Source organism: Podarcis tiliguerta, assembly GCF_965153285.1.
Source record: "Podarcis tiliguerta genome assembly, chromosome: 13".
NCBI classification, from domain to species: Eukaryota; Metazoa; Chordata; class Lepidosauria; order Squamata; family Lacertidae; genus Podarcis; species Podarcis tiliguerta.
In genome coordinates, this window is record NC_139546.1 from 816,156 (window position 1) to 829,829 (window position 13,674).

The 13,674-nt window shown below is 49.0% G+C and overlaps 1 protein-coding gene across 7 annotated transcripts in view; it reads left to right on the plus strand.

Moving 5' to 3' along the window:
- The first annotated feature begins 32 nt into the window (after positions 1-32).
- The window catches only part of UBE3B (ubiquitin protein ligase E3B), a 33,511-nt gene continuing 19,869 nt past the window's right edge, over positions 33-13,674 (plus strand). The window contains exons 1-15 of one of the 7 annotated variants that reach the window (XM_083407263.1): positions 43-309; positions 419-501; positions 1,063-1,234; positions 1,735-1,849; positions 2,732-2,791; positions 3,105-3,209; positions 3,307-3,403; positions 3,760-3,845; positions 6,718-6,800; positions 7,404-7,509; positions 8,038-8,158; positions 9,144-9,321; positions 9,599-9,768; positions 12,305-12,472; positions 13,459-13,630. In XM_083407263.1, coding sequence (XP_083263389.1) covers positions 1,074-1,234; positions 1,735-1,849; positions 2,732-2,791; positions 3,105-3,209; positions 3,307-3,403; positions 3,760-3,845; positions 6,718-6,800; positions 7,404-7,509; positions 8,038-8,158; positions 9,144-9,321; positions 9,599-9,768; positions 12,305-12,472; positions 13,459-13,630 — 1,622 coding nt within the window. In that variant the 5' untranslated portion in view covers positions 43-309; positions 419-501; positions 1,063-1,073. Of the gene's footprint in view, positions 679-1,000; positions 1,235-1,734; positions 1,850-2,731; positions 2,792-3,104; positions 3,210-3,306; positions 3,404-3,759; positions 3,846-6,717; positions 6,801-7,403; positions 7,510-8,037; positions 8,159-9,143; positions 9,322-9,598; positions 9,769-12,304; positions 12,473-13,458; positions 13,631-13,674 lie in introns of those variants that run through there. The other 6 variants (XM_083407265.1, XM_083407261.1, XM_083407260.1 and 3 more) reach the window with 6 other exon arrangements.

A 13,674-nucleotide genomic window follows, 5' to 3' on the forward strand; every position in this document is an offset into this window, starting at 1 on the left:
TTCCATCTCTATGCCTCTTGCGCTCCGGCTGCAGGAGGAGAGGCGGGACTTCCGGGCCAGCGACCGGTTTCTTCCCAAGGGCCGGAAGCGCCGGTGTTTTCCTTGACTCTATGGTCCGTTTCTGGTGGTCCTCCTTGGAGTTCTTTGGGGGGGAAGGGGGGGAGGCGGCCGTTATCGAGGCGACGGAGGAGGAGGAGGAGGCGGAAGGGCAAAGCAGAACAGCGCCTAACAACTAGCGGGTCGCACACACACACACACACACACACACACACACTCTATCCCCGTGGGAGCTCCCGACGACCCTGGCAGGTAGGACGCGGCGTTGGCGCCGCCCTCGCTGGCGCGGAGCCGGAGGGTCCTGAGGCGCAGCTCGCGGCGGGGGCGAGATTCCAGTGGCTGACCTCCTGCCTCCCCGCAGAGCCCAGGGGGGCCTCCTCGACTCCCGAATGGCGGCCCGAGAGCTCCTCTGCCTCGACTAGAGAGAGAGAGAGAGAGAGAGAGGTGAGGAGGAAAGTGCTGGGTGGGGCAGGGGAGACCGGGAGGAGGAGCGCCCTAGATCCGTTTGGGAGCCCTGCTTTCCGGCCTGCTAGCCGTAAGCCTTTGCCTGGTTCTCTGAATGCGGTGGGCTCGAGCCTCATGCCAGACAGCCACTTCATCCCAGAGACCTCACCTGTCCAGGTTGGGAAAGGCTGAGGGAGATCGTTTTCATCTGGTGTTTGGGAAAGTGCTCTGTGTAGTTGTGAAGGAGCAGCTCTCTGCCTAAAAGCTCACCATCTGAATTAAAACATGACTAGAGAAGGTGGCAGCCAAGGGTTCAATTTGCAGGATGCTGTGTTAGGTGGACCCTTTCCTTTTGGAAAAACAGAACTCCGGGTGATGCTAGAAAAGGGATGCCCAAAATAAAGGATGCCTGTTCAGTAGCTAACCTGACGGTAAGTGAGTAAAGGGATCTCGGCAGAACCCAAGAGGAGTTCTGTTCCCTATTGTGGTAGTGTTGTAGGCAATGCAAGCAGGTGCGGCACAGCTTTCCCAGCTGTCCTTCCCCTCTCCTTCTGTTGCCAGAAACCTCCAAAATGTTCAGCGCAGCCCAGTTGTCCAAGGCCCAGTTCCTTGACAAGGCGCGCCAGGCGCGTGAGGAGCGCCGAGAGCTGAAGGAGCGCGAGCGAGCAGCAATGCAGATCCAGGCCCTTGTCCGAAGGTTCTTGTGCCGCTGTCGTTTGCAGCGGGAAATCAGGTGCGTGCAATGCGTGTGCAGGTGCTGGGTGGATTTGGCTTTTGGCCTCTGGGGACTGAAGCCTTTTGCCGGTGGCTATGCCAGTGCTGGCTCCCAGGGTTCCTTGTCTTCGATGAGGGGGGTGCTGCAAGATCCAAATCCTCTCCTGCTGCCTTTGAACTTTTTGGATCCTCTGAGCAAAGTGAGCGTGGCATTGCTCTTGGGGCATTGGTGGGCCCTTTGCCTCTCTAGGGCGCTGGCAAATTCCTGAACCTCCTACCCAGTGTAGCAAGGGAAATATCTTAAGTCAGTCATTGTGTGTGGGCATCTTGACCTGTTCTGCCATGTATGCTCTGAGCCGATCTGCAGCTCCTTCTGCTGCCTCTATCCAGAGGAAAGAACCTGAACAGTGTTGCCATTTGTCATGGAAGGGGGGGGGGGAATCCTACCTCACCTGCACACACCAGCCTTTCTCAAATTACATTGTACCTTTTCTTTTGGACTTTCCTTTGTGCTCCCAGGAGAGAAGTGGATGACTTTTTTGATGCAAACGGGCCTGGCAAGAAGACAGCACTTTCGATCTTCAAAATATCCCGGAAGCTGCTCTTTGTTTTCAGGTGCCAAGATGACAAAGAGGTACTACTGCTTTGCTGAAGGTCTCCTCGTTGCATGCTATTTATTCTTGATGCTAGGGGTGGGGCTGTTCCAGTCACAGAATGGGGAGGGAGAATTTTCTGGAACAATGTGAGCTTGGACAGAAACTACTTACTGCAGCAGCAGATTCTGCCTGCTTCCAGGCTTGCCCGAATTCTGAAAATGATCCTGAGCCCCAGAGTCTCTGCAGGGGCAAATATGTGTTCCATAGGAGAACTTTTGCATTTTTCAAGAGGTAAGCTGAGCCCAAAAACACATATCCATAGAAAGAACTGCTGCTGTCCCTTTGTGTGAGTTTTCCACTTGGGATATATCTCCTTTTGTAGGAGTCCTGGGCCATTCTGCTATTTTTTTATGTTCCAAATGATTGAGTGAACCAACTGACACAATGCAGAATGCCCTATTCTTGGAGCAGGGATGTCCCCACCTGTGATCCTCCAGAGGCTGCTGGACTCCCAACTCCCATAACTCCTGACCATCAGCCATGCTGGTGGGGCTGGTGGGAGTTGGAGTCCAGCAACATCTTGAGGGCCACAGATTCCCCATCCCTAATCTAGAGGGAGGATGCTGCTCTGAAAGAGTAAGTGCACTGGAGACCAGTCAGTGCATGAGCCTCATGCTCTGCTTAGGGACTGTACGGCAGCATTAGACTGGCCATTAGGAGAACAGGATGCCGGACCAGGTGGGCCATTGGCCTCATCCAGCAGGGCTGCTCTTACGATCTTGAGCAAAAGACAACCTTTGGATTGTAAGAGTGAAGTCTGTTTACTGGAAATAATGGAAAGCACTGCTTTGCAGGAACCATTGGATTGAGGCAACAAAATGATTATAATTTCATATTAACTCACCTGCTTTTCCTTGCAGAGATTTGAAAAGTTGTGCCGCTGTATCCTTAACAGTATGGATGCTGAAAATGACCCTAAGGTGAGCTAAAGTCACTTTTCATAGACGTTAACATGAGAGTGTGTGCATATTTTTTTCCATAAAATATCCCCAAGAGCAGGTGGAGAATTTTTTAATTCCATAAGCATATGCTGGCCAGTGTTTCCTGAGAAACGTGAATATTTGTGGTTGTTCTAAAACAACCAATGTCAGAGGCTTCCCTGCCACATACACACTGCAGCTCTAAATTATGGGGTGACCATGCTTTGTTCTGCATTTTCCCAGTCCAGCGACTGAATGATGGCCTCTCCTTCCCCTCCCGCAGTTATCATGGTCTTCTGTCACTTGCCCACAGGTGTGGTATGTGTCCCTTGCACTTTCGAAGGAGCTCACACTGATGTGGATTAAGCAGGTCAAGGATGTGCTGTGGCTTTGCTGTGAGTTTCTGAAGCTGCTTAAGGTATGGACTGACTTGGCTGTCTGTTTTGTGTGTGTTTTCACTGGTCTGTGACCATTGCAGACTTCCATTTCATGTCTCTGGCGGTTCTTTCCCCCAGCCAGACATTTTGCAAGACTCTAAGCTGGTGAATCTGCACCTCACAATGCTGGTGACATTTACGGACACTTCCACTTGGAGAATCCTGAGGGGGAAAGGTAGGTGTGTCGAGTTCCATTTTTCTAGGGCTTTCTACTAGCCAAAATGACAAGGCTTTTTAATACTTGCTGTGGAATCTTGTCAGCTTCTCAAAGATGAGTGATGGATGGCACTGTTTCTGCCTTGCCTGCAGAAGAAAGTGCCTGCTCAGCATCTGTTTTGTTCACAAAGAATGTAGTACAGAGATAGAGATACGTGAAGTAACTTCCAAGGTTTTGGGCTTTAAGGTTGGCATTAGATGCCCACTTAATTTTGAATTATGAGACCAGCCCGTTCTCTGGAGAGCAGTTTGCCCCATAGTGTATAATTTAGCTGCAATTGCCAGCTGTCTCCTTCTGTGGTGTTCCTCTTGCAGGAGAAAGTCTGCGACCTGCCATGAACCACATCTGTGCAAATATCATGGGACACCTGAATCAAAAGGGATTTTATTCCGTGCTCCAGGTTTGTTGTGCTTGGTGTAGGGGGTCTTAGTTTTTGTGTGAAATGATGTATATTTGCATCTGCTCAAAGAGAAAATAAATGATGGTTAACAGTGTATATGTTTTGTTTTGTTTTAACATTCACCTCAGCTTGTGGTGTTTAAAGCTGTTCTTTAAAACGAGTTCTGTTTGCTACTCCCCTAGTTGCCTTTTTCAGTAATTCTGAGAGCTCATGGTAGATCATGGCATGGCATCTCCAACAACAGCTCCTACCTGGGCTGAGAGAGGTGAATGTCTCTAAAACCTCATGGCTGAGCCCAAGTTTTAACCTGTGTGCTCCCCATCCAGTACCTGCTGTGTCTGCAGCGCTGTCCTGGCTCTGAGTGCTCCACAGTAGGCTTTGAAACTGATGCTGCTCATTGGTGAAGTGCAAGAACAGCTCATAATCTTTGTGCGCTGATCTGTGAGTTTGCTCCATAAACATTTTTTTCTGAGAAAGCATTCAGTACAATTCTCCACTTGGTGACAGTGATGTGCTTTATCCTGCTTTCTAGAATAGCTCTTTTAACTCACATAGTTGATCTCCAGGCAAAGCGAGCCCAGTGGCTGCATTGGGGCTGAGCTCTGTCTGCCATGTTTTTATTAGTTACATTAGGGTATCATCTTCAGGGGACTGTTGGAGAGCCATAAGCTACTCCTGTCAGAAGTCTGGAATCTATAAGTTGTGCTTTCTAACAGTTGCCCCTCATAGACACCCATATGGAGACTCCCACAGAAGGCAGTGATTGCCAGCAGCTTGGCTTTAAAAAGGATTAACAGATTCATGGAGGAGAGGGCTATCGATGGCTCCTTGCCACAGTGGCTAAGCTCTGCCTCTGCAGCTGGAGGCAGCAATGCTTCTGAATCCCAGTTTCTGGAAATGGTAGGAGGGTCCTGTTTCCCATAATGAAGATATGCTTGGCCACTGTGAGAACAGGATTCTGGTCTAGATTTACCTCTCTTTCAAATCAGAACCAGTGAAGGTCCTGTGTGAGTGTCTGGAGGGGGTTGGAGGATGGATGGCGGCTAACAGATTGAGGTTGAATCCTGACAAGACAGAAGTACTGTTTTGGGGGGATGGGGCAGGTGGGTGTGGGGGTCTCCCTGGTCCTGAATGGGGTAACTGTGCTCCTGAAGGACCAGGTGCACAGCCTGGGAGTCATTTTGGACTCACAGCTGTCTATGGAGGCGCAGGTCAATTCTGTGTCCAGGGCAGCTGTCTACCACCTCCATCTGGTACACAGGCCAAGACCCTACCTGCCCCCGGACTGTCTCACCAGAGTGGTGCATGCTCTGGTTATCTCTTGCTTGGACTACTGCAATGTGCTCTATGTGGGGCTACCTTTGAAGGTGACCCGGAAACTACAACTAATCCAGAATGCGGCAACTAGACTGGTGACTGGGGGCGGCTGCCAAGACCATATATCTTGAAAGATCTACATTGGCTCCCAGTATGTTTCAAAGCATAATTCAAAATGTTGGTGCTGACCTTTAGAGCACTAAATGATCTCGTCCCAGTATACCTGAAGGAGCGCCTCCACTCCCCTCATCCACCCTGGACATTGAGGTCCATCTCTGAGGGCCTTCTGGTGGTTCCCTCACTGCGAGAAGTGAAGCTACAGGGAACCAGGCAGAGGGCCTTCTCGGTAGTGGTACCCGCCCTGTGGAACGCCCTCCCACCAGATGTCAAGAAAATAAACAACCAGCTGACTTTTAGAAGACACCTGAAGGAAAGCTTTTAATGTTTAACAGACCACTGTATTTTAATATTTTGTTGGAAGCTGCCCAGAGTGGCTGGGGAAACCCAGCCAGATGGGCGGGGTATAAATAATAAATTATTATTATTATTATTAGATGAAGAATTGGCCTGATCCAGCAGACTTTTCTTATGTTGTTGAATCTTGGCTGCACCTTCTGACTTCCGGAGCTTTTGGCAGGGTTGGGGTAGGAGATAAATGACAACCAGCACCAGAAACTTATAAGGGAGGCTCTTCTCTCTCTCTCTCTCTCTCTCTCTCTCTCTCTCTCTCTCTCTCTCCCCATTGTCATTGGAGGGATGAGCATGCGGGCTGCGTGAAGAGGGAGTTCAAGTGGGGGGAAAGGAAAGGGAGGCAAAAGTTCTCTCTCTGAGGAGCAGGGTGGCTTCTCCCCCCCCCCAGCTTTTCTGGATCCCTTCCCCCCCACACCCAGCGCCCCTTCCTCACCTTCAGGGCTGGCACAAGCAGCCCCCGCCCCTTGGGTGCGTTCTCCTCACTGAAGAACTCTTACTGCAGCAGTGGCACCTGCATCCTGCCCGCCAGGCTGTCCCGCACCCAGTGAGGGGATGCTGCGGCAGTCACTTCTGGGGCCGAGCAGCTTGGCATTCCCTAACTCAGTGCCGGCTGCAGCAGCAAAATCCGGAAGCCGAGGGGGTCGTTGATGTGGTGGCCCTCTTCTCGGCTTCCAGATTTTGCTGCCATGGCTGACGCTGAATTAGGGAAGGCCGTGCCAAGCAGACAAGTGATGTCGCTGCCTCCCCATGCTGCTGGGTCCCTCTGCCGTCGCTGCAGCACCAGCCACCCCATCCTCCGGTACTAGGTGTCGCCAGTGGCCGGCGCTGAGTAAGGGAAGCCCAGGTCGGGTGGCAAGTGAGCGGGCAGCGGAAGTGTAGCACTCAAAATGGAAGTGCACCCCCAAACTGAGTACATTCAGGTTCCAAAAAAAGTTTGAAAACCGGAACACTCATTTCCGGTTTTGAAGCGTTCAGGTTCCAAATAGTTTGTGAAGTAATCTGTTTGAAAACCGAGGTACCACTGTATTGCAGCACACTGACAATTCTTGACAATCCTTTCAGCTTCTTCGTTCTTCTTTTTCAGATTTTGCTGACAAATGGCTTGGCGAGGTCAAGACCTTCCCTCTCCAAAGGCACTTTAACGGCAGTCTTTTCTCTTGCGTTGCGGTTAGTCAATAGGCCAAGTTATTACTCTTCAGTAAAGCAGCTTTAAATAAATGCATGTGTGGGTTTATTTCTTCCCCATTGCATCACCCTGAATTTACAAGTGAGTAGTCCCTTCCTCTGGATTTTATTTTTATTATGGCAGTCAGGGAGGCATTATTTCATCAATTCTGTTGTAAACCCACAACTTTCCCCATTTCAAGAAAGACTTGAATAACTTGCCAGCGCAAGAGTAACTTGCTAAGCAGGGAGCTGGTTCCAAGGTGAACTTGTTCTTTGGAACATGCTCGCAATCTGGAGTTAAAAATTAAATTCATAAAATATGTTGAGAGAGAAAAATGAAGCACACATTTGAGTCATCAGAAGAGCCCTGCAGCAGGATCAAGCCAAAGGGGGCCCATCCATCCAGTCTACCGTTTTCTTCCCCACAGTGGCCAGCCGATGCCTCTTTGGGGAAGCCCACTAACATCCCCCAAAAGGTACTTCCAGAGTCATTGTCTTTCTTGCTAAGACTTTGCTTTCCTTACTACGGGAGTGGCTGTTCTTGTCTCCGTGTGCAGAAAATGTATGCTTCTCTCTTCCCTTACGGTATTTTTCTCTCCCCAGCCCTGTGGTTGCGGCTCAGTTTTCTGACAATCTCTTACGATCCTTTTTGATCCACATCCTATCCGTGCCTGCTATAGTCACCCATCTTGCTACGCTTACTCCTGAGGTAGGCGATCCCTCAAATGGCGCGAGTGAGAGACAGACTATTGGAGGGGGCACATTTGTTTTGCTTTGCTAAGATCTCACAGTGCTGCTGTGCTAGACGGGGAGGAGGTGTCCAATTTAGGCAGAGGGTTAGTAGACCATTGAAAGTGGCTTTGTGAGCCAGAATTGGCCCACCGGCCACAGATTCATCTACCCTTGATTTATATTACCTCTGTCATTCTTACAACGTACCTGTAATATGAGGCCGATATTATTATTATCCTGTTTAGATGGAGGTGCTGAGGATGGCAGAATATTATAGTGTAGTGTTGGTGGGAAAATGGGTGTTTGTACTTTGCTGTGGAGAGAAAATAGAACTTTATTTGCCTCTTCCTAACTTGGGCATAGGTAAAACTACTTGAGTGCATCACAACACTGTTTTACTGACCGAATCAAAGCAAAGCTGCTTTGGGAACTGTGTTTGACTGATAAGCCGAGGTACAAGTGTATTTAAATAAAGGAAGCTATAAAAAGTTCGCTTTCCTTTCAGTGCTTGGCAGTGATAGAATCGCAGGACCTCCTGCGCAAATTCATACTGTTCTTGAGCCGCGAAGAGCTGTGCAGGGACGTCTGTGTGTGTTTAGAAGGGAGCCACACGCTCTGCCTTCTAGGTAAGCAAAGCTGCTTCCTATCTCAGTGCTGCCCCTGGCCAAGGATGTGTGAATAAAGCTGTGTGGCTAGAGAGTATCTGTGGGGGAGGCCACACAGAAGGATGCACTTGACCTCTGCAGTGTTTGCACAAGGCCACCTGAAATGTGGCTGTAAAATGATGCTTCCTGAGAATTTTCAAAAATATTTTTAGAAATCAAATTTCTGTTCCTTTATGGCAGTGAAGATATGCCATGTGGGCAGTGTGTTGGTGAGCTATCAAAAGCTAGAGGTGTAGCTCCAAAGGTACTGCCACGGTCAGAGGGCAGAGGAGTAATGACAATTTTATTTGCTTAGATGTGATTGAAGGGCTGTGATCGCAGGGCTTAGTATTATGGGAAGTGCCGTGGATCAGTGCCAGTGCAAATATGGAGCTAGTTCAGACATATTTTGGAGGGCAACTTAGATGTGAGCCATAAAAGACAGTCAAATGTGAGCCACAAATCTGGCTTTTAATTTCCCAGCATCCAATGCAAATAAAGAAACAGGCAAGGGAAAATAGTTTTCCTTATCCTCCAAACTCACATGATGTAACAAAACGTTTCATGTGGCTAAACTCGGGTACATTTTTTTCATGAGGATCTTTATAGAGAGGACCCTGGGGAGCATAATGAACAACGTCCTCTGTGACCTTTTTACACAGAGGCACTGGGCATAGCACGAAGAAGAACAAAACATGCAAACTTGTTTAGAAATTACAGAAACAAGAAACAAGAGTCACTGGCAACCAGCTATTCCCTGCTAAGGATTCCAGCCACTTCATTTGATTCTCCTCTTCCCCCCCCCCCCCCCGCCTGCCTCCCTCCCGTTTGTCAGCATTTGATGGCCACTGAGTATCCTCTGTCCTTCCTGGGTTGTTTGGCGTTGCCTCCCAGCTCTTGAGGCTCCCCTTCCTTGCTGTTTCCCTCTTCCGTCAGTTCAAGCGCTGCTGCTGCTGCTCTTTTCCAGGCAACCTTGTCTACTTGGGCTCCTTGAATGACAAGGTGTTGGAGGAGGAGACAGCCCATTTTGTGAGCGTCCTGATTCAGATGCTCTCCTACTGCCAGAAGTATGTTTCTCAGAAGAAGTCCAACCTCACACACTGGCACCCTGTGCTTGGCTGGTTCTCCCAGACAGTGGATTACGGGTAAGCGTCACTCTTGGTGGGCAGGGGCAGGGGGGAAAGAGGGTCTGTAGATCAATGGGAGGAGACCCAACCTATGCACCAGCTCCCCTACATCATCAGCTCGAAGGATCACACCACAGCTGATAGGAAAGATCTCTCTCTGCCTGAAATCCCCACCCCAGCCCTGGGAGCTGCTGATAATTCCAGACAGTTCTGCTTGCTGGTCACCTAGACCATGAAGCCCTCCCTGCCGTGTGTCCTGTGCCTCATTTCCTTGGTCTGCCCTCCCCTGTCCTAGCTTGAACGAGTCGATGCCTCTCCTCACAAAGCAGCTGCAGCACCTCTGGGGCGCCCACCTGATCCGCATCCTCTTCAGTGACGTCCTGAGCAAGAAGCTTCTGGAGAACCAGGATACAGCCCGCCTGCCAGTGCCGACCACATCTCCGCAAAACAGCCTGCCCATGAAGAGTGAGTGGCTGCAGAGCCCAGCCGCCCTCTCAGGCTTCAATCCTTGACCCTTATTCTGGAGAAAGTTGGGCTGGGGTTTTTATTTTTTGCCCATTTAATTTTAGTTTTGCATCTAGAATAGTTTAGAAAAGCCTCTGACCCTGGGAGGCCTAGCAGACCTCTGCTGGTTCTCCTTGGGCGCCACGGCTCCTGCTGAGGGCCTTTTCCTCTGCTACACCCAACCAGCAGGGTTTCCCCTGTGTATTTTTGCACAGGCCTCTCTGGGTCAGGGAACAACTTCCTGGAGGATCCCTCTTGGTGAGAGCTGCGCCTCACTGTTCTCATGGAACGCTAGAATTGTGGAGTTGGAAGGGGCCCAAGGGGTCTTCTAGTCCAACTAGTCCAGCATTGCAGGAGTTCCTGACAGATGGCCGTCCTGTTTAAAGGCCTCTAATGAAGGAGAGCAAGCCTTCATTAGGAGTCTGTTCCAATGTCAAGCAGCTCTTACCCACAGAAAGTTTTTCTAATGTTTGGTTGGAATTTCCTTTCTTGCAGTTTGAATCCGTTGGTTCAGGTCCTCCCCTCTGGAGCAGCAGAAAGCAAACTTGCTCCATCTTCCATGGGACAGTCCTTCTGGTACTGGAATATGGGCATTGTATCCCCTCTCAGTTTTGGGACAAGGCTGAGCCCACCACACAACAGTGCAGAAGCTTAGGACAAAAATAGTTCCCTTCCTGCCATCAGTTACATATGGGAGCATATCTTTTTCTTTTCTTTTTACCTCTCTCCCTTCAAACAGTTCCTAGAGGGGATTCAGAGTAAAATAGAAAAACAATAAAATCAACTCAGAATAAAAATCAAGCATAAAACAATAGAAAAAAGAGCAATTTTAAAAGCATATGATTAAAAAAACAATTTAAGCACAGAACTGGTTTTAAAAGCCTGGTGCAAAAAAAATTAAGTCAGTGAGGAAAGGGCCAGGCAAGCCTATCTAGGCACAGAATTCCATAGATTTGAGCTCTGGAAAATTTGGAGCTACAGGTGGAAAGATGCTTGTGCAGGAGGTATTTACTTCACAACATTTATACGCTGTTTAATAGTAATAAAACCTCCAGGTGGTTTGCTATACATTCATAAAAGTTTATATACTGCTTACAGTAAAGAAAAACCTCAAAGTCTGTTTTAAAAAATATATAAAAAAATAGAATTTGTCAGAAAAGACAGTTGAAAACAGCTATTAAAAATATTCAAATAATAATTAAAATCAGCCATAAGCTGAAGACATATTAATACAGTGTTCCACATACCTAGGTAAGCTTGTCTAAACAGTAATGCTTTTAGCAGGTACCAAAAAGAGTACCCTGAAGGCAGCTGCCTGATGGCAGGGAGTTTCAGAGTGTGGGTGCACACAGTAAAAGTTCAACTTCTTGCAAAGGCAGAATGAGCATTATGTCATTATGTGGCACCTCCGACAGTGGGCATATGTGGGATGAGGCAAGCTACATACATAGAGAGAGAGGTTTTGAGGGAGAGGTTAAAGATGAGAACATTGTCAATGCTTGTCTGCCCCAAGCTGCTGTGCTCCAACTCACATCAGCCACCACAACCTGAGGGCCAGGGATCAAGGGCAGTTATTGTCTGACAACATCGGGCAAGTGGCTGGTCCTAGATTGAGGTAGATCTCAGGATGACTTTCAGGAGTTTAGGAAGCGCTTCCAATTCCTCATCATTTAATAGCAGCAGCAGCAGGAGCAAAAGGACCTTTGCCCCGGTGATGCTCTTAAGCATGGATCAAAGTCACAGGTGTAGATTTGTGCTTGTATTTACAGGGCAACCCATGGCTCGGCTAGTGGAGCCGCCATTTTGCATTTGGCTTCACTCCCACTCCGGCCACTTTAATATAATATTTTTTTTAAATCCCTGGATCCCACAAGCCTTTAAAGTTTGCCCCCCCCCCCATTCTAGTACGTATGATGCGTTTGACCATTTTGGGGTCTTTCCAGCATGAGAATTGTTTGCTAGTGGTTATCCACAGTGTTAGAATCTGAGATATGAAAGCTAGGAGCTAAATGGCACCTTAAACCCAGGTTATGGGTGCAACCACGGAATGTGTAGGCACACTTTTTTATAACAAGAATACAAAGCTGAAAATGAATGAACTGCAGCTAAAATATTATGTTCATTTTTCACATTACCTAGTCCTTCCACTGCCTACCCACTCCCTAATATTCTTAAGAGGGTCTCTTCTCCAGTCTTCAGAGAGTAGCTAGAAGTGGGGAGGCAGAAAAAGTCCCCCTTTCCTTCAACTCTGCAGTCTTAATCTCAAATCTTAGGCACAATACGCCGCCCAGACCTCAGAAACTGCTCGCGCTAGTGAAATTCCCTGTCGCAAAATGCGCCTACAACAATGGGAGTTTCGAACACTGGTTCTCCAAATCTGAACAATGGGAGGAGGGGGCTGTTAGGAGGGAGGGAGTCGTTTGAGTGGGAAGATCCCCTTCAACACGGTTCCTTGGGGTGCCTCCGTCTGACTGTCCCCTTCTCCATTTCCCATTAGACCTTTTCAAGCGGGCCTTCCAGAAATCCGCATCTGTCCGCAACATCCTTAAGCCTGTCGGGGGCAAGAGGGTGGATTCAGCAGAGGTGCAGAAGGTCTGCAGCATCTGTGTCCTGTATCAGATGGCCCTCACCACCCTGACGCAGATCCGGCTGCAGATTCTCACAGGTTGGTTGAGGGGGCATTGGAGGGGATGAGGAAGCAGGCAGAGTTTGGGGGTACCTGACGGAAGTGGAGACCTGGTCATCAGGTAAAGCTAATTTGAAACAGTCCTCCCTGCTAAGGCTGGCTTTACTAGGACCAATGTTCCCCAACCTGGAGCCCCCCAGGTTGGGGGCACAACTCCATCAGCCCCAGCCAGCGCAGCCTGTTGAGTGCCCCTTCTCACCTGTTCAAGCTGCTTTTTTATAGTTAAATTGAACCAAGCGTCCAGTCCTAATCATGCTGAACATTAATGTTGAACATTAATCTCATCACAGTCAATGCAGCTCACTTCAGAGCAAACAGAGAATCGTGGAATTGTAGAGTTGGAAGGGACCCTGAGGGTCATCTAGTCCAACCCCCTGCAATGCAGGGATCCCAGTTAAAGAATCCTTGATGGGCAGCCATCCGACACTACCTCCCAAGAGGGTCCATTCCAATGTCTTAATGGCTTTTAGCTTCAGAAAGTTCTTCCTGATCTTTAGTTGGAACCTCCTTGTCCTTTGAATCCACTGGCTCGAGTCCTACCCTCTGGGAATGTTCTGAAATATACAGTCCTCTCTCTTTTGGACACCTGATGTGGGACAAATTCCCACCCCCATCTGCTTTTTCTCCTGGTGCAAGTTCTAGAAGAGCAGATAATGGCACCTTGAACTTTGCTAGGCAGCGGCTGAAACTGCCATGGTGGGCAGGGTCAGAAGGCCAGAGGAAAGGCACAGGCCCCCTTTCTGCCTTACCTGCTGTACCTGCCTGCTTCCCGCCCTCTCCCCACATCCTCCTCCTCATGGTTGATTTTCTACTAGGCTTCCCCAGAGCCTTGAGGACTAGAAGCTTGTGTTTCATTGCCGCTCTGTGTGTGTTTAATGAGAGATATTGCTTATAATAATAAACAATTAATGGAGAGCTGTTTGGCCTCCTGGGGCCGGTTCCCTTGTGGATTTCCCCTCTCCTAGGCTTGACCTACCTGGACGACCTGCTGCCCAAGCTGTGGGCCTTTATCTGTGAGCTGGGCCCCCAGGGCGGCTTGAAACTCTTCCTGGAGTGCTTGAGCAACGACACCGAGGAGTCCAAGCGGCTGCTGGCCATGCTGATGCTTTTCTGCGACTGCTCCCGGCATCTCATCACGTAGGCTATTTTATTGTGTGTGTGTGTGTATATATATATATATA